The 20191-nt window shown below is 46.1% G+C and overlaps 1 protein-coding gene across 2 annotated transcripts in view; it reads left to right on the forward strand.

Annotated features, from left to right (window-relative positions):
- Positions 1-20191, forward strand: part of LOC310828276 (collagen alpha-4(VI) chain-like) — a 100046-nt gene that overhangs the window by 50207 nt on the left and 29648 nt on the right. For both annotated transcript variants that reach the window (XM_083705461.1, XM_083705462.1), the window contains 12 exons: positions 84-110; positions 2447-2491; positions 5223-5276; positions 5779-5841; positions 6467-6532; positions 7169-7222; positions 9238-9273; positions 13122-13184; positions 14154-14216; positions 15419-15481; positions 17334-17396; positions 19791-19841. In XM_083705461.1, the coding sequence (XP_083561587.1) occupies positions 84-110; positions 2447-2491; positions 5223-5276; positions 5779-5841; positions 6467-6532; positions 7169-7222; positions 9238-9273; positions 13122-13184; positions 14154-14216; positions 15419-15481; positions 17334-17396; positions 19791-19841 (648 nt within the window). The remainder of the gene's footprint in view (positions 1-83; positions 111-2446; positions 2492-5222; positions 5277-5778; positions 5842-6466; positions 6533-7168; positions 7223-9237; positions 9274-13121; positions 13185-14153; positions 14217-15418; positions 15482-17333; positions 17397-19790; positions 19842-20191) is intronic.

Below are 20191 nucleotides of genomic sequence, written 5' to 3' on the forward strand. Positions count from 1 at the left end.
AGGACACCTTTATATTTGGATTCTGCTGAGAATTTATGTGTTCTTTCTGTAGTTCACTTGCAGTGTGTCTCTTTGCATTTCAGGGACCAAGAGGATACCGAGGAAATAAGGTATGTACGCTTTTAAAATAGGGAAACAAAGATTTCTCTTCTGATAATGCTCACCAGTGTTTCGCTTTGGCCTCTTTCCCATAAGTGCTTACAAAATCCTCACATAAGAAAGCCATTTCCGAGCTTGGGAGGAGAGGGGGTTGCGGGCTACCCCCTCCCACACACGCGGGGGCTGGCCTTTTGTCCCCGCGAGAACAGGGAATCCCTGGCGTGCCTTCGACCCTGCCTGCCAATCGGCGGGCTGGGGAGGCGGGGCCTAGCCTACTTAAGGCCAGGCACGCCCGGGGACCGCCCTCTTTCCCCTTTCCAGCTAAGCGGTTTTCCCATCCCACCCACGCTTTAGGCTTAGCTAGCTATGACCTTGCTATGGACTCCGGTTGGTCGCCGCAAGGGGCCTGGTAGGAATTTTTCCAATTTGGCGCACTTCTAGGCTTTTGGTTTTTTGCCAACCTCGTAGCAAATGTCACAACTTCCGTGGTATTGGCGGTCAGGCATTGGCAGGGGTTAATTGTTATGCAAATGAATGGGGGGAAGGAAGCGCCATCACCTTCCCCCAATGAAAAGGGTAGTCCGGTAGAGGACTCCGGGGGGCGTTGCCTTGTCCAAAACCTAGGGAGGTAAGGGCCACCGGCACGCCCCCGAGCGGTGACACCCGTGGGATCCTAGTTGGCATACTTCAACAGGACTCCCACGGCTTGTGGACAACCCTTCCCGGTCTCCATGCCGGGTAGTTGATAGGAGCCAATGCCTAAGGCCAATAGCTTTCAATTCTGTAATCAATAAAGTTGTGGCCTTTTTATGCCCATTAACCTTAAATAATGTGTCCAGTGTCTTCATTTCACATGGGGGAGGGGATTTGCCGCACAAGTGGGGTTTTGTATAACAACAAGTGGTGCCTCTGGGATCTCTTCAAGCAAAGTGAGGAAGCCTCAGCTGTTTTTGGAGAAGGGAGTGGCAGGGCTGCCTCTGACCATAAAGGTGCCTGAGGCCAGTCTTGCTCATGCCTATGTTTCCTATAATGTCTTCAGAGCGAAACAGCACAGTTTGACTTCCTGGAGTGACTCCAGAGCTCTGCAACATCTTCTGTCCTATTGCTCAGAAGACCTCCTAGGAAGTGTAGTCATTGATAGAGGGAACGTGCTGGGCCTAGAGGGGCTGTAATGTGTTTGTAGTAAGAGGTGGGTGGAGCAGCCAAGAGAGACAGCAGGGCTGTGATGGCCTGGGAATCGGATTCAGATGCTGAATCTGATGAATCCCAGCCTGCACAGGATTCCCTGCCTCCAGAACCAGCTGAGCCGGGGCTGGGGCATAAGCCTGAAGGGTCCTCACCTGTGCTGGATCCTCAGGTGCAGGCACCAGCTGAGTCTGCTCTGGCTCCTGAGGGGATGGAGGACCCATTGCCTGCAGGTGCTCCACCCTCAGCCCCATCAGAGGAAACTGAGGTTGCCTCTGGGTCTGGTAACCCTCCAGCCTCTCCTGAGCTGCAGAGGCTCAGGGCAGAGAGGTGGAGGGAACTAAGTTCCCACAGGAGGAGTGCTCGCCTCCAGGCCAGGAGAGGCGAGTCATCTGAGGATCAGGGCCGCCCTATGTCTTGGGGGAGATAAAAGCCAGCCAGCCCCAGTCCCAGGTTGCGGGAGCAACATCGTTGGTTGTCAGTTCCAGCCTGATCCCTGAGCTGCTTCCCTGCTGGAGCTCCTGACCTCACCCAATGCCCTGCCCTGCATCCAGCTTTGACTTCTACCTTCATTTTGCACCATCAACCTCGAACTAGACTCAGACCTCGCGTCTCAGCCTCTGGGACCAGCACAAGGGCAGAGATCTGAGCATCCTAATTCCTGGTAGCACACCTTGTTTGGGGATATGACTTGAATAATAAAAAAGATAGATGTGAGCTCTAGATGTTTTGGACTCCTACTTCCATGAGGCCCAGATAGTATGACCACCCCAAGAGCCAAGGATGATGTACGTCGTAGTGCAAAATATCTGGAGGGTACCAGGTTCAGGAAGGTTGTTAGATACTATTAAATACTGTTTGCCATCAGTTTTACAGGTGGCCTGAGATGGTTTTGGAAACACTATACCAAATGAGCAATGGGTACATTGTATAACCACCTATGGATCACTCTCTTTGTTTTATATATTTTATTTTTGATTTATTAAATCTCATCCGAGGATTGCAAGGCAGTTTACAGTGTTAAAACAGAAATGCGCATAACATAACATAACAATAACAAATGAAACAATAACACCCTACTGTCTATTGCAGCAGAAATGTCTCAGAAATTTTATTTACAGGGGTAAATAATGGTGAGCATGTTTTCAAATGGTTTCAACAGGGTGAAAATGGTGACAGTGGACTTGACGGGATCGATGGACAAGAGGTAACATTTGACAGACCATTTGATGGTGGATTTTTTTTGGGGGGTACAGGCTGCTTTCCTGGATGGTTCAAAGAAGTGTACCGCTTTTAAAAGGACTGCAAAAGTCAAACAAGCGTCAAGTTACAAATCAATAATACTGAAATCTTGTGGATGTTTCAAAATGGTTTAAAGAGGACAGCAGACCCATAAACATTCCCCAGATGTTTGCATTCCTTGTCTTTGCAGGGCTTTTAAAAAAAGGAACTTTTACTGTGGGACAGGGGAACAAACTCCAAAGGGCACTTTGACATCATGTGAAAGGGTATTTAAATAATTATGCACACAATTGTTTAAATAAATGTCATGAAACATTATTTTAATAGTAAACAATTGCCGTTTCAAGAAATTTGGCATTTGAAATTTAACCACAAATGTCCAGAAGATTCCTCCCCAGACATACTTCAGAATCTCACTCTGGAACAGGCTAATGAACAGGCTTCCTCTGTTTGAAATGAAGTTGACAACAGTGGGTTGGGAATTATAATAGGTTGTACCAAACCCATCCAGACCTACTGTATGTTTAGGTAAAGGTAAAGGGACCCCTGACCATTAGGTCCAGTCGTGGCCGACTCTGGGGTTGCGGCGCTCATCTCACTTTACTGGCCGAGGGAGGCGGAGTACAGCTTCCGGGTCATGTGGCCAGCATAACTAAGCCACTTCTGGCAAACCAGAGCAGCGCACGGAAACGCCATTTACCTTCCCACCAGAGCGGTACCTATTTATCTACTTGCACTTTGAGGTGCTTTTGAACTGCTAGGTTGGCAGGAGCAGGGACCCAGCAATGGCAGCTCACCCCATTGTGGGGTTTTCAAATGGCAGCTCACCCCGTTGTGGGGTTTGAATCGCCGACCTTCTGATCGGCAAGTCCTAGGCTCTGTGGCTTAACCCACAGCGCCACCTGTATGTTTAGCCACCCATCAACTCTGTGTTACCATACATGTCCGTGCTTTGTCCAGTAGAAGATTTTTGCATCGTGCCAGAAGTGATAGGCAACAGCTGGCAAAGAGGCACAGACACAGAAAAACCTAATTCACTCCAGTGTGGGAGATGGGGCAGTTCAGAAAATTACTTGCTGCCGTTCACACAATTCAACCGCAAATGCGCCACTTCCCCCTGGAAAGACACAATCCTTGTCATCTTAAGGTACGATACGATACGATACGATACGATACGATATCTTTATTGTCACTGTTCCATACAGAACAATGAAATTGAAAAATCTACATCAGACATTCAAAACCCAACAAGCCTGCTATCCCTGCTATCCCAACCTGGTTAGCCCCCTAAAAACTCTGACACCCCATTTTTAAATACAATATACTCCCATACAGACTCCTTACAGTGCGTTTATAACCAAAATCGCATTTGGGTAGAAACTGTTTCTCAGGCAGCTAGTCCTAGTCTTTATAACCCTGTACCTTCTTCCTGAAGGCAGAAGCTGAAAGAGATCATTTCCGGGGTGCGTACTATCCTGTGCTATCTCTGCCGGTTTCTTATGGCACCTGGAAGCATAGATTTGATCTAAGGTGGGAAGAGTGCACCCAATTATTCTCTCTGCAGTCTTTACAACCCTGGATAGCATTGTTTTTTCCCTGGCCGTGCAGCTCCCAAACCACACACACAGACCATAAGTTAATACACTCTCCACAGTACAATGGTAAAATGCCATCAACAGGTCCTTTGAGAGATTGTTTTTCTGGAGGATTCTTCTGTATTAAGGTATTTTGCAGCAGCTTGCTGAAATCCGTTCTGTATGTCTGTCAACATTTGGCATTATGCACCTCGCCTGAACACCAATTTCTGTGTAGCTTAATCAGCAAGTGTGCCCAGAATTCCAGATTCCCTTGAAGTATCAGGTTTGATTAAGCCACAGGTTACAGGGTTTGCATATAACGGGACAGCAACTCCTAAATGACAGTTTGAAATATACTCGGAGTCGAGAGTGGATTTCATGCTCTTTATTCAGCTCATAGTGGTGAGGAGGAATGAAAGTCCCCCCAAAGTATCTGCTTTATATACATTATTTACACAATGAGCTGCACGTGATTGGCTAATTCCGGAATTCTCCTGTAGGCCAATCAGGTTGTGGATTCACTTCCATCTGGAGCTGGATTGGGTGGCTCCTGCAGACCAATCATACTGATGCATTGTTCTAGGACCAATCAGACTGCCGTATTCTGAATCCTATTGTTCTAGGACCAGTCAGACTGCTGCATTTCGGATCCTATTGTTCTAGGACCAGTCAGACATCTGCATTTTGGATCCTATTCAACTCAGTACATAACACAGTCTGAATCTGAACAGTTGCTAAATCTACATTTTGATTTCCCCAAATGCAAACGGGGACCAAGCAGAATGGTCCCCTTTAGTCTGCTTGGTGGGGTTTTTTGATCACTTGGTAGTGGTATTCATGGCTGGGGGGGGGGAATCATAGAGTTGAAGGAATCACAAGGATCATCTAGTCCAACTCCCTGCAATGCAGGAATCTTTCTTCAACCACAGGGCTCAAACCCATGAGATTAAGAGTCTCGTGCTGTGTCTACTGAGCTATCCCAGGAGCTTTGCTTTTGCTTTATATGTTTAAATGGCTTTATATGTCTTCTAAAAGTCCGGAGACTCTGCATGAGATTTCTATGACAAGCATATTGCATAAGATTACTGAGTTGTACTTTTTTTTCTTTTGGGGTTCTAGGGAGAACGAGGAATTCCTGGATCACATGGACCAAAGGGCAGCTCAGGACGAAGGGTAAAGATAATTCTATATTTTAACTGTTGGCAAAAGGCACTAGGGTGTTCAAACTTTTTTACGTTCAACGAAGGTACGACCTGTGTACCAGAGTACTCAGATAAGCCATTCTAAGAACTGTAACTCTGCAAGGGCAGTAGGGGTCACCTAACAACTGTTAGCACCCTAAACAAACGAGTTTCAGGATTCTTTGGTGGAAGCCATTACCATGACTGTGTTATTGTATTGCTTTAAACATCTACTGCAGATAGGACCTAAGTTTAGAATATATATCTAATTCACAGCAAATGGAAATGATGTTAGTCAGCATTTCTTCTGCCCCATCCAGTAGAAAGATAAATGTACTTAACCCCACTGCAGTTAGTGAGCATAAGACTGCTTAACTCAGTCAGCGGCCCTCATCATTCTGAAATAAGGCCTGAGGAGGTAAAGATTGCATTTGATAAGGTGAGGTGGTACATAACATTTTAACTGTTGTTTGTCTCTTTTTTTCCGGCTGAAGGGTAGAAAAGGCCCCAGAGGAGAGCCTGGTGAGCATGGAGAGCTTGGTGTAAGAGGAGACAATGTGAGTAATGATGGCTGCTGTTATTATTTTTTAATCAAAAATCCACACATTTATCAATTTATACCCAACCTTTCTCACAGAACTAGCTGCTTCCAGTTCTGGCATTTGCAGCTCTTGACAGCCCTTCCCTCACCCCAAATTTTGTTGCAGCTGGACTTATAAAAATGTAAGAAGGGGCCTGCCGGATCAGGCCGAAAGGTCTATCAAGTCCAGCATCTGATTCTCATAGTGGCCAACCAGAGACTCTGAGAAGATCCATTTTGCCTTGTTAGAAGTTACAAGAAAGTGGACACAATCTGCTGTTCTACTATTGGCACAGAACACAAATACATTTCTAAAAGGGATATGACATGGACATTATTTTAGATTTAAAATGTTTTTCAACCTCTCTGTCCTCTTTGTCTTATGAAACTGTATCTCCATTCATCAAGTCATCTGCTCAGTTTGCCCGCTTGAGTTCATTGCCGGATGATTCCTTTCATTTCTTCAGGGAAATATTTTTGATTGCAGGCCTATATTTCAACTTAAAATGAATGTTGGTGTCGGTCACCCATTCCCCTCCCCCATCTATGATAGCATAGCATAGGTCACTGGAAACACTTAAGTGTGTACTTGTTTGTTTCAGGGGGTTCCTGGAATTGACAACAATGCAATTGGTCCAGCTGGTGCAAAAGGAATCACGGGACGGCAGGTATCCAGATATCTAGAAATCGTTAAGAACAAACTAATGTGTATATTTAGAAATATCTGAAAAGAGAAGTCATCATTTTTGCAAGATTGAATGTTGATAGCTTCTTTCGTTGAAACAGGGATTTATTTATTAATTCACTAATATTTATTAATATTTATCTTGGGGGTGAAAACCCCACCAAAGTCTTGCCAGCTTGGATCCAGTTGACCTATTTTGCAACCTTAATCCTGATTACTGGAGAGGGAAGAGACACATGAACGCTGTGGATTTTGGCAGATCATCGGGGTGCAATGAAGACAAATGGGAGAAGACGCCTCCGACAATGTGCTTAGTTTGGAACTAAGTCTCTATTGTTTGGAACTAAGTCTCCATTGTTTGGAACTATTGTTTGGAACTTAGTTTGGAACTAAGTCTCTATTAGTTTAGACTAGTCTCTATTGTTCTGTTCCATCAAAGTAGATACGATTTATATACTTTGATTCAATTGGCTACGGTGAAACTGCTGACAAAGCAATGCCGTACCACAACTGTTTGGATGAGTATGTTTGCCTTGAATTACATGTCAGTGTTCATCGCACATGTCTGGAGTATGTCAAAGGCACAAATGTAATTTAGTAATCTCACTGTGTTCTGCAGGGGGACCTGGGAACTGATGGCGTGCAAGGAGAGCCAGGCGAGAAGGGTGCAAATGTAAGAGCAGCTGTAATAGAGAAGATGTAAATGCATAAAGGAAATGCTGTGGCTCAGTTTACAGGGGACAAACTACTTCAAAAAAAAAAACCACCCAAAAAAACAAAACACCAGAACAGAACCCCCTAAGATTATGTTGCAACCCTGTACACTCTTTTCTGCAACTAAGCTGTCAGGTGTGGAGAGTCTGACATCACAGACAATAATTAACGAGCACTTTATATTTTATAGTCCTTTGTATTCAATCATCTGACTGCAAGCAAAAATCCACATCTCTCCACAAGCTACTCTAACTCCTCCCCCTTCCATTTCCCACAACATCCTGGGTGCCAATGGGAAGTTCCTCCTCTCTGCATTCTTTGTTCTCTAATACGGACGGACCTCCTAGTTCTTGGGGAGGGGGGTACCCCTCACTCTGTAATGACATCTCTGCTGGCTGTTCCCTCCCTTCTGTTTCTCTGACCATTATCTCGTAGCTAGGTAACTCCTGCCTAAGCTGCCCAGTGTTTGTGTCTCCCTCTGCTTCTGAAACTGCTAGAAACAGGGAGGGTGAATCTCCCCTGCTCCTCCTCTTCAAAGAGGAGCTGATCTGCCTGAGAATACATTTCCCAATCCTCTGCTTCAGACCGTTCCCTGACATAAGCCCCGTTGAATTGCTTTTGAATCAATTATGCATGGGCTTGTGCTGTAAGCCATAGGTAAAAGGTAAAGGGACCCCTGACCATTAGGTCCAGTCGTGGCCGACTCTGTGGTTGCGGCGCTCATCTTGCTTTATTGGCCGAGGGAGCCAGCGTACAGCTTCCGGGTCATGTGGCCAGCATGATTAAGCCACTTCTGGCAAATCAGAGCAGCGCACGGAAATGCTGTTTACCTTCCCACCAGAGTGGTACCTATTTATCTACTTGCACTTTGACGTGCTTTTGAACTGCTAGGTTGGCAGGAGCAGGGACCAAGCAACGGGAGCTCACCCCATCATGGGGATTCGAACTGCCGACCTTCTGATTGGCAAGTCCTAGGCTCTGTGGTTTAACCCACAGCGCCAATTGGGCCCAAATGCTACCCAGCATTGGTAGGCTGAGTTTATCAGAAAGTTGCCAACTCGTGGCCTACTGCAACCTGAGGCCTTTCACTGCTCATCTTAGACACTTTAGGAAATGGTTCTCTTTCATCTGCTGGTGACTTTTTGTTCCCCTATAAACTAAATTTAGCTTCACTGCAAACTGGCTAGCTATTTTTAACTCCTGGTGGTTTAAAATGCAGGGCTGATAGACAAAACACCTCTAAGTAAGCAGAGGTAGCGATCGTCCCATTGCGGAAGCTGGAGCAGCTGACTAGCCTCTTCATTGACTTGGAAGGGTCCAATGTAAGATGAATATTTCCCATAGGTGATATTCTACAGTTAGGGTGGCTATGCTTTACAGAGAACAGTCCTCCACTTGAAGGAGTCCCCTATTTGAAGGGCTGCCTGGTCCAAATCTGGTTTAAAGAACCATAATGAGGGAGAGCAGGAGTTACCCATCAAGAGCACCCGGACAGCAGATCAGCCACCCACGCTTGTCACCTACTGGCAGTCTTCCCCGTTAAAGAAGTACAGTGCATCTCAGTTTAAATAGTAGTAACTGGGGCATATCCAGCGCTGCTGTTCTGTTAGTGCATCAGACTTCTGCTTGTGCAACAGAATTTCCCCTCCTCTCCTCTGCGGCCTCCTCCTTGGGCACCCTCAAAATCTTTTCCAGGGAGCTGGAAGACCCTCTGGAGCAGATTTTGCAGGTATGCAGGGTGAGGAGAGGAAAGGGCAGTTCTTCTGCATGATTGATACTCTGTGCTTGCAAAGTTAGATACATATAACTTGGCATTTGCAAATTGTAATGCAAATGTATGTCATTTATTGCCCTCTTTTTTGGTGGTGGTGGTGGGAAAATGCATTTCTTCTTTTTGGATGATGTATAAGTGGACATATAACGTGCCATTCTTTAAAACTTGTTTTAAAAACTGTTTCCTCCCCTTTCGTTTAGGGTCCCAATGGCCGCAGAGGTCGTCCTGGCTTAGAGGTCAGTAGCCACTGCACTCACATAATGTTGAATGTATTATTAGTAGCTTTTGCCCCTTATTCCTGGAACCGATGCAGGAACTGGCGTTGCCATTCTGAATAGTGATGACTTGTGTCCCCTTCCTGTTCTGAAGCTGGAACTTCCTTGACTTGCGGGGCTAGAAATCGAAAGGAGAGCTGTGCCTTTCATGAAAACAAGGGCCTTGTTTGTTCTTGATAATCCAGTGGCGCAAGTGATCAGTGGAAATTGATCGGGAAGACTGGAAGGACCACAGTTTGAAACATGCAGCAGTTTGAAAACTGCTGTTTCAAGATCTGAGTTTGTGGTTAATTCTTAATCCCGGCTTAGGCTTCATGGAATTTCTCAAATCCTCATCTAAGCTTGTGCATTATTATTTTTTAAAAAAGGTAAAAGGTAAAAGAACCCCTGACCATTAGGTCCAGTTGTGGCCGACTCTGGGGTTGCGACGCTCATCTCGCTTTACTGGCCAAGGGAGCCGGTGTACAGCTTCCGGGTCATGTGGCCAGCATGACTAAGCCACTTCTGGCGAACCAGAGCAGCACATGGAAACGCCGTTTACCTTCCCACCCGAGTGGTATCTATTTATCTACTTGCACTTTGACGTGCTTTCGAACTGCTAGGTTGGCAGGAGCAGGGACCGAGCAACGGGTGCTCACCCCGTCGCGGGGATTCGAACCTCCTACCTTCTGATTGGCAAGTTCTACGCTCTGTGGTTTAACCCACAGCACCACCCGCATCCCTTTTTAAATGTAGAAGTGTTCAAAATATCTCCCTCCCTATATATAGCAAATGAATGGAGGGGGTAGCAAGAGGAATGTCCGCTAGCAAACCTCTGATGGCTGTGTGTCTTCTGATGCTGCTTCCCAGCGTCTGTGTGCTGAGTCAAACATCACAGGGAGGAGGCATGCTATGCAAATGCAGCTGAACCAGGCTAGCCAACATTCACCAACATTCGGTTCACTGGGTGAATGCCAAGTATGGGTCTGGGAAGTGTGTGGGTATCGGGGTGCTCCTGCTGCCCCTTCTGTATATTGGCTATAGATGCGAGCAGCTCTTGCAAACTGGGGCATAGAGTGGGAGGGTACCAGGGGGGCTGTGTCCCAGGGTGCACAATTTTTGAGTGGGCATGAATCAGGCTGCACTGACCGGCCAAGCTCTCCCCTGCATGGGCAGGAAGGCAGCTCAACGCTGCCCTGTTTTGCTCTGGTAGGAGTGGGGTCACTCCAGCAGTGTTGCCGGTGAGGCATGGGCTGGCGTTCCCCCACCCAGCAAAATTGTGCTCATCCTGGGTGCCAGCAACTGATGCTACACCACTGCTTGCAAACAAGCCATGAAGCTGGATGGGTGGCCTTGAGCCATTCACTACATTTCATAGAATCATAGAATCATAGAGTTGGAAGAGACCACAAGGGCCATCGAGTCCAACCCCCTGCCAAGCAGGAAACACCATCAGAGCACTCCTGACATATGGTTGTCAAGCCTCTGCTTAAAGACCTCCAAAGAAGGAGACTCCACCACACTCCTTGGCAGCAAATTCCACTGTCAAACAGCTCTTACTGTCAGGAAGTTCTTCCTAATGTTTAGGTGGAATCTTTTTTCTTGTAGTTTGGATCCATTGCTCCGTGTCTGCTTCTCTGGAGCAGCAGAAAACAACCTTTCAGCCTAACTTACTTGGCAGGGCTATGATGAGACCCCCTGATCTCCTTGGGCTGAATGAATAAATCATGATTTGAAACTTTTCTTTTCTTCCAAAGGCAGCCTGTCACTGACTAGCAGTTCCTCAGGAATTTTGCCCAGTCTGCCTATGTGGATCAGCATGCAGTTATCATTCGGCCTTTGCATTTCTTTTGTGATACGTTTCTTGATTCAAATGCACCAACACGCATATAAGAATGTGCATTTACAGAAATGTCTATATGCCAGAAAGGGTATTTTAGGATTGTTGTTGTTTAGTCGTTTAGTCGTGTCTGACTCTTCGTGACCCCATGGACTAGAGCACACCAGGCACTCCTGTCTTCCACTGCCTCCTGCAGTTTGGTCAAATTCATGCTGGTAGCTTCGAGCACACTATCCAACCATCTCGTCCTCTGTCGTCCCCTTCTCCTTATGCCCTCCATCTTTCCCAACATCAGGGTCTTTTCCATGGAGTCTTCTCTTCTCATGAGGTGGCCAAAGTATTGGAGTCTCAGCTTCAGGATCTGTCCTTCCAGTGAGCCCTCAGGGCTGATTTCCTTCAGAATGGATAGGTTTGATCTTCTTGCAGTCCACGGGACTCTCAAGAGTCTCCTCCAGCACCAGAATTCAAAAGCATCAATTCTTCGGCGATCAGCCTTCTTTATGGTCCAGCTCTCACTTCCATACATCACTACTGGGAAAATTAGTAATATTTTAGGGTAAAATGCCCTAAAATGCTTTTGCAGAACGATGTGGAAACGGGGTGTAAAAGATGACTGAATGCAGGTGACACTGACATAAATAAAACAAATCCCTCTCTTCCTAAGCTCTGTTGCTTTTAAGCCACGCTTACAGGTTTCCCGGGCCTTTTGGCTGGTCCCTGTTGCAAATGGAATGCTAGACTGAATAATCATTGAGTCTGCTCCAGCCAGACTCATCTTATGTTCTTCATTTTCGCAGTGGGATGAAGGGAGTTTGGCCTCAAAATGAAATGTCGCTTGCCCAAAGTTTACACATCTCTTACACACCTGCTTCTGCCAACTTTACAACACCAGCTTCTTTGTAAGATGTTTTCTTTGCAGTGTCAATTTTACTTTGGAGCCGTAGAGGGCCCTGCAGGCTTTAGCTTTTATCTGAATTTACTTCTCCCCATCCTGCCACAAACACACGTTTAAATTGTCACAGCAGACCGCTTTTCTGTCCAAAGTTGAGCATTACTCAGCAATGCTTTCTTTATTTCCTTACAAACCCCATGCCGGTTAATGATTGCCTTAGGTGTCAATAAACGTTTTCTCGGATTACAGCTCCTCCTGGTAATTTTTCTTTTGTCACCAAACTAAAGCTTTGGAAACAGCTCCCATCATTTTTGCTCCAGGGATTCAGGCAAAAAGCGCCAGTTGAACTACCTGATGTTTCGAAAGGGTGGTAATTATGGGTCTGTTTGCTTTGCTTTTTCCATCTCTTTGTCAGAAAGGAAAAATTAGACCAAGGGGGTCAGCATCCTCCTCCTCCATGATACTTAAGTACCTTCATTCACATCCCTAAGGCCCAACCCATGATGAACGTATGAACACTCTCTTAGCAACAGAGGGCCCATCATCTGTTCAGCCTGGCACCCTGCAGGGTTGGGCAGCCCTAGTCCCCCAGGTTTGTTAACATGTGTCCTCATCTCTCCAGGCCACGCAGTTTGGATCCACCATTTAGTTTTCCCACAATGCCTAGGAGCGATGCTTCGGTCAGGACACTGTGGGAAATTAAAATGGCAGCAATGGATGGTAGCAATGCTTCTACACATGAATCAGCTGGGGCCACCAACTCTACAGAGGAGACAAGTACTTATTTATGGACATATTTATAATTCTCAACTTTATAACAATGCAGGATACAACATATAAGAATAAAATCAACCAAGGTATCCATAAAAACTTCAAAAAATTAACAAAAAAAGTCATATTGAAAACAATACTGTCTAAACAATATAGTTTTCAGCAGTGGCATGTTGTTGCTGTTTTGTTGTCGAGGTTGTGGTTGACTGTGCGCGAGATCAAGTTTCTGCTAGTTAATATCTGGGCAGAAACTGCATTTCACTCTCACAGAATGCTGCAGGTCAGAAATGTGTGCCTCCTTTAGTACTTTTCTCTTCTCTTTGACAGGGCCTAAAAGGAAATGAAGGTGACCCAGGTCTTCCTGGTGAAATGGGGCTACAAGGAAACCAGGTAATAAAATCTGTGTTCTGTTGCCGTGTTTAGAGGGGTCTCTTGTCAAAGCTGAATTCTGCATATTGTAATGACTGACTCTGCAGGTTGTGAATCGAAACAGGTAGGATTTGTTTCCAGTAGCCATTGTGTATTGAAGCGGTTGCATCAACAGGCCAGAGCCACTAAAATAAGGCTGCATCTGGGGCTGGGTTAACATGCATCAAAAAACTATTGTATTCTGTTAGGGAACTGCCATCAGCTCAGGGGGGAGAGGGGAAAAGCCAGATGGATTACAGAGACCCCCCAAAGATCGTGGGAAGCAGCTCCTCCTCAGTGGAGGAGAGTAACCACGCCTCCAGTGGAGAGGAGCTTCAGGGCTCAGAGGAGGCGAGGCGGTGCCAGGACACCTTGCCTGGGCAAAGCGGGGAGGGGAGAGGCCCTCCGTTGCCCACGCCCTTTTTTGTGCAGTAAGCTTTCGCGCCCAGAGAGGAGGCGCAGACTGGGCGTCAAGAAACCACCGTATTTTTCGCTCTATAAGACGCACCAGACCACAAGACGCACCTAGTTTTCGGAGGAGGAAAACAAGAAGAAAAAAATATTCTGAATCTCAGAAGCCAGAACAGCAAGAGGGATCGCTGCACAGTGAAAGCCAGCGATCCCTCTTGCTGTTCTGGCTTCTGGGATAGCTGCGCAGCCTGCATTCGCTCCATAAGATGCACACACATTTCCCCTTACTTTTTAGGAGGGAAAAAGTGAGTCTTATAGAGCAAAAAATACGGTACTTTGCTGGGGAAGGTTTAAGGACCGCCCACTCACGGGTACTGCCAGGGAATGAGCCAGCCATGGGAGAGTGGTGCTCTGGACAGATAAAGTTTATTTTGGCATCAAAAGCAAGGCTTCACAGCCGAGCAGGGAGGCATTTGCCTGCTTACTCTCGATCAACCCCTTGGAACCCTCACATATTCCTTTGTCTCCTGTGTCACTCAGGGTACACCAGGTTTACGAGGAATACCTGGACCTCGAGGACTTCAAGGCTTTCCAGGACCCCAAGTATGTCTTAAAATGATATGTCTTACTTCGCCAGTCTTTTTGAGTCCATGGGAACATTTGCAAAATGGAGAAACTGTTGCAGGCACCACAGACATAACCAATTGCACACCACTACCTATTCTGCTGCTGGCCCCAAGCAAAGGCCACTCGCCTCTTAAACAGTGGTGCCCCGCAAGACGAATGCCTCACAAGACGGAAACCCCGCTAGACGAAAGGGTTTTCCGTTTTGGAGGTGCTTCACAAAACAAATTTCCTATGGGCTTGCTTCGCAAGATGAAAATGTCTTGTGAGTTCCTGCGGGTTTTTTTCCTCCCCCCCTTTTTCTAAGCCACTAAGCCACTTATCTGCTAAGCCGATAAACCGCTAAAAGCCGCTAATAGTGCTAATAGCGCTAATCCGCTAAGCCGTCAATGGGCTTGCTTCGCAAGACGAAAAAACCGCTAGATGAAGAGACTCGCGAACCGGATTAATTTCGTCTTGCGAGGCACCACTGTACATTCCCCAGATATTTCTCTGCACAATTATTTTGTTCCTAGTTGCGGGTTTTGTAGTCTATACTTTACAACTGTAGTAGAGCATCCTGACTTGGCTTATGCACTGCATCATGGGTTTTTAATTTTGATCTATGCAAAAGTATGGAGAGTGCTTTTGAGCCTGAATTTTGCTCGTGTTCATTGATGATGATGCCCAACTGACTGGGTTGCCCCTGACACTCTGGGTGGCTTCCAATGATTTATATGTGCATTTCAGCCAATGCATGTTTAAATTTGCAAGCTGCTTCTAGGGTCATTTGCAGAAATCCCTGTTCCTAGTTTCCCCTTTTCCTCCATTCATCCAGACTTCTGAGTCATGTCAGCTCCCGGCATCTCCAAAGCTTTCCGCTGAAATGACTTTCTCTGAACAAGTAAAATCCCTCCAAATACGACTTTGGGGCCTTACGTTGCCTATTCATCTGTTCAGCTGCATTCTATCATAAGATGCGGACTGACGCTTTTAAAAGAAATAAATGCCTTTAGTGTATATATGTCTACAGTTCTATGATTCTATGTCTGCCCTTTCTTCCGTAGTAGCTGAACAGACGTCATTTAGGACTGCTGAAACCTGGGTGGGATTATAGAGAAAACACAAAAGCTATTTAACTGGCTGCCAATGATTGCTGTGGTTTTCTTAATGTGACTTTCGATATGTGTTTCTGATTGGAGGGTAGTCAAGGAATTGGTGGCGTGCCTGGCTCCATAGGGAAAGAAGGACCTAGAGGTCAAAAGGTAAGAACTGATTTCAACAGTACCTTTCGTGATTCGACAAAGTGTCTAAACACGTTTCTTCCGAAGTAAAACGCAGCCTTCGTTTTGTCCAATATAAAGAACAGCTCTATGTAGCAATTGAGCAGGGCTGTAAATATTTTTGTACTTTTATATTTGGTACAAAATGTATCTGGAGCTCGTCCTTTGGAACATGTGAGTCCACTTTTGTATCGACTTCACTGGCTGCCGCCTATTTGTCTTGCAGTTCAAAGCACTGGTTAACCCATTGCTAAATGGCCTAATTCAGGGGCCGTTAACTTTGGGGGCTGGTGGGCACATATGGAATTTTGAGAAAATTCCGTGGGCCCCAGTCACAAAATGGCCACCGTGGGATGTGTGGCATATCACAAAACGGTGGCTGTTAGGAAGAAGAAGAAGAAGAAGAAGAAGAGGAAGAGGAGGAGGAGGAGGAGGAGGAGGAGGAGGAGGAGGAGGAGGAGGAGTTTGGACTTGATATTCTGCCTTTCACTCCCTTTAAGGAGTCTCAAAGCAGCTAACAATCTCCTTTCCCTTTCTACCCCACAACAAACACTCTGTGAGTGAGGCTGAGAGACTTCAGAGAAGTGTAACTGGCCCAAGGTCACCCAGCAACTGCATGTGGAGGAGCAGGGAAGCGAACCTGGTTCACCAGATTACGAGTCCACCACTCTTAACCACGCTGGCGTTAGGGGCTTTGTATGACGCAAAATGTCAGAGCAGAAAAAGAAACAGCAACACAGAACAGTATGGGAAGGCTCCGTGTTATGCCAATAAAGGCTGAATGAATGAATGAAATAAAAAAGTCACCACCACACCACGCTGGCATGGGTGGGCACCCTTGTGCCCATGGGTGTCAAGCTGGCAACCCCCTTAAATGACTTGGGAGGAGGTCAGAATACTTAAAAGGGCTGCCCGCTTCTCCTAAGATCAGCAGAAGAGGGTGGGTGGGTGGGTGGGTGTGCGCGCGCGCTGCCACTCTGTTAGCTCTGTCTGGCATTGGTGGCACCTACTGTTTACCTCCCTGCCTCCCGCCCTGTTCAGTCCCCTGCTCAAACTCACTAAAATTCTCTGGAATGAAAAAGCTGTTGGTTGCTATCTTTACTTCAAATGGCTCACCAAGTTGTGGAGTTCATGATGGCGATCATCCATATCTAACATGCGGGGTAGTATTTTAAAATAAAATAACTCTTACAGATAGTCTATTATTTGGTACCATCTGCCATTTAAAATAAATTAGGGTTGCCATATGTCCAATTTTTCCTGAGACCCCAAACAGCGAAATTAGTACGCAGGGAATTTTTTTGAAAAATCAGCAAAATGTCTGGGGGTTTGCAAACAGAACCAGGAAGCTCAACAACCTTTGGGGCGATTCCTCCCCAAATGTGTCCAGATTTTTACTACTTGAAATGTGGCAACCCTAAATAAGTTCCATGGACTTCTCTGGCCTGGACTTTTCCTCATGGGGAAACCCGAGGCTTAGTTTTTCTATAGGTGGGTACTAGGATGAGGTGCTAACATGCCCCTTCACACATGTCTGAAGATCTCACCCAAAGCTTCATCAACTCTAATGGTAACCAGTGTTTCATATAATCAGCAGTCTGTCAGGGAGAAGGCTAAGCCTTCTGTCTGAAATCTAGTTTTCTATGTAAAGGGGATTATATTGTTTGGAGGAGCTATCCATTATGGAAGCCCCCACTTTCAGTCTGTGGCAGTACAGACAGTCCTGAGTTTGCTGCCTCATCGAGAGCTAGACTATAGACACCAAAACAATAAAATTGGTCTGTACTATTGGTCCGTATTTAATGGTTAATCTCTGTTTTGTACTGTGTGAAAGGGAGAACATGGTGATCTTGGAGAAAAAGGCCTACAGGGGCTACCTGGACCAAGAGGCTTGACTGTGAGTTTTGCCTTTCTGATTCTGAGTCTTGACGTTTGTGACTGAATTTCTCTCCGCCTCTGAAAAAGAACGCTTGCTCCATTTGATTTTCCTTCATCCTTTTTCTTCCTCTACTGGAAAATCGTGCATCTGTCCATCTTTCTGTCTGTTCCCTACGCACTTGAGATATCATTGGCAAACTTGGCACGATGGTTCCCAAGATGGAGGAGCTTTTTTAAAAAAACAAAACACCATCAGCCGCCATCTTGAATCCAGATGGCAGACTGAAACATTCCAAACCGCACCAATTTGGACACTTCTTAAGATATTGCTGCCAGATCTGGCACAATGGTTCACAAGAGTAAAACCGCAACAAGTAACTTGTCCTGTAGAAGATGTGCCAAGGATACAGTTTGTGGGTTTCTTGCCAAGATGCCAGTTATTTCTTCTCAGCAGTGCTGGATTTATATATAGGCTGAAGCCTGGGGCCTCTAAATCTAGGGGGCCTTGCCAGCCTGCCCGCTCCCCAATGGGCAGTCTCCCCTCTCCCAAAATTGCAAACCCAAGACTTCATGCGAGGGCAGGGCAACTCAGTCCTCTGAATCTAGGGGGCTTCACCAGCTTGATCTCTCCCCAGTGCCGCAGTCTGCCCTCTCCCAAAATTGTAAACCCAAGACTTCATGCGAGGGCAGGGCCACTTAGGCCCAGCAACTATGAGACTCAGGGCTAGCCAGTGGGGCCAAATTTGAAACAGTGGGGTGCAACTTGATTTTGTTTTTGTAGGGCCCCAGTTCACAGCCAAAGTCTGCAAAATCTTATAAATAAAATCCATCTACATTGCCCTGGTGCGGGGGCCCCCTTAGGAACAGCATGCAGGGCCCAATTTGGCCCAATTGCTCCAATTGCCTTAAGGTCAGCCCTGATGCATCTGTGCAGGGGTTGGACTGACACGTCCTGCACCTTCTAGGTCCCTGGTGTCACTATTCAGAGTACAGACTCAAGGACTTGTTATGGAAATAAAGGGGGGCACTTATTGGAAATCAGTTTTGTCACCTCTCTCCCCCCCAAACCCCAAGACGATGAGCCCAGCCACATTTTATTCACAGTTGCATAAGCACTACACTACAGCATGACCACAAACCTGTACGTTCAACAGCTAAAATATACACCCAATATGTATCAATGGAGATTTATGTTACTGCTTTATGCTTTATGTGTTTTATGAATGGACTCTGTATTTTGTGAATTACCTAAGAGCCACCAATAGGGAGCTCTAGAATCTGACAGATAACCAACTGGGCTCTACCAAGCAGCAACCCCTGTTGCTGAAAGCAGGTAACCAGCAGGGAATGCTTCAGCTCAGCTATAGCACTGTTAACTGAACACCCCCTGCTGTGCGGATAATGGAGAAAGCTTGTAAATTGTATCCCTTCCGGCATCCTAGCCAGCTCTATTACACTGGTGTAAACCCTGGTGCATCAGAAGCCCAGAACAGCAGCAAATAAAATCCGTTTATACGTCAGCGGCTGATAAGACTTGTCAACCTGTTCTTCCAAAGCTTTCCTCTAAAGATCCAAAATACAGGCCAAAAAAGAGCAGGTCTGGGAAGAGTGAGGCATACAATGGGCAGCACCAGTGGAAAGCTTCTGCTCCGTGTAGCTCCTGTCCTGTCATTTGATAGGGTGCCCACCTGCCCACTTGATAGGGTGCCCATTTGATAGGGTGCCCACCTCCTTCTTGACATGGAATGCTCTCTTGTACTGGAATCTCCTGGTCCAGTACAAAGACCATAAGAAGGGAGAGCAGGGACGTTGAAATTCCCAGCAGCTGTTAAGCAAGCAAGCACATAGGTCATCAAAAACAGTCAGGACTTGTTTTTGTACAATCTTGTTTGTCCCCGGTGACCAAAATTATATTATCAACATATACAAGCAGAAAAGTAGTTTTTCTTCATTTGCAAAGAATCGTACAAAACAAAGCGGCACTCAGAAAGAAAAGGGTAGCAACAGCAAGCAAACTAAAAATACTTTTGCAGTTCATCAGAACTATCCAGCTATATCAAGTTATAGGAAAACTGGAGCTATTAACTATAACCGTAGTTGGTTAATTGATTTGGCAACTTCCATGCACATGATGTCTGATACTAATTCCCCCCCCCCCCAGTTTAATGAGATTCAAGTGAGGGTCATATGCCTTGTCAATCCCAGCAGGTATATAACAGGAAGACCCGGGCTGCCCAGGCTGATGGCCTGCCCGATTTGTTTCATCCGGACTACTTTGAATAGAACTTAGCTGAATGCAATCCTAGCAATTTCCTTTCCTTTCATGGCCCTAACCACATTCACTCTGTCTAATGGTAGGGCCGGCCCTAAAAGTCTTTTTAAAAAATTCTTTTGATTTTTCTATTCCTTGCAGGGGCTAGATGGTGACAGTGGCTATGGTATACAAGGACGAAAAGGAGCAAAGGTGAGAGCCATGCTGTGAAGTTTCGGTCGCAGTGAACTATTGCTCTGCAGCGGGGGTGGGGAACCTGTGGCCCTACAGATATTTTTGGACTAAACTCCCATAATCCTTGAGCATTAGCTGTACTGGCTGGGGTTCATGCAAGTTAGAGTCCAGCAACATCTGTAGGGTAACAGCTTCACCATCCCTGCTATACAGCGGCAACCACTAACAGCAGGCAGTGCAATCTTATGGAAACCTCATTAAAAGAAAACGAAGGTTCCCTTGCACAGATTTCTTTAGTTGCTGTTGGGCTTGTGCAGATGTTCCTGGTGGCTTGTGCCTCCAATAGTTTTCTGGATTTATTGAGCACT

Source organism: Podarcis gaigeae (genome assembly GCF_964106915.1).
Source record: "Podarcis gaigeae genome assembly, chromosome: 12".
Lineage (NCBI taxonomy): Eukaryota > Metazoa > Chordata > Lepidosauria > Squamata > Lacertidae > Podarcis > Podarcis gaigeae.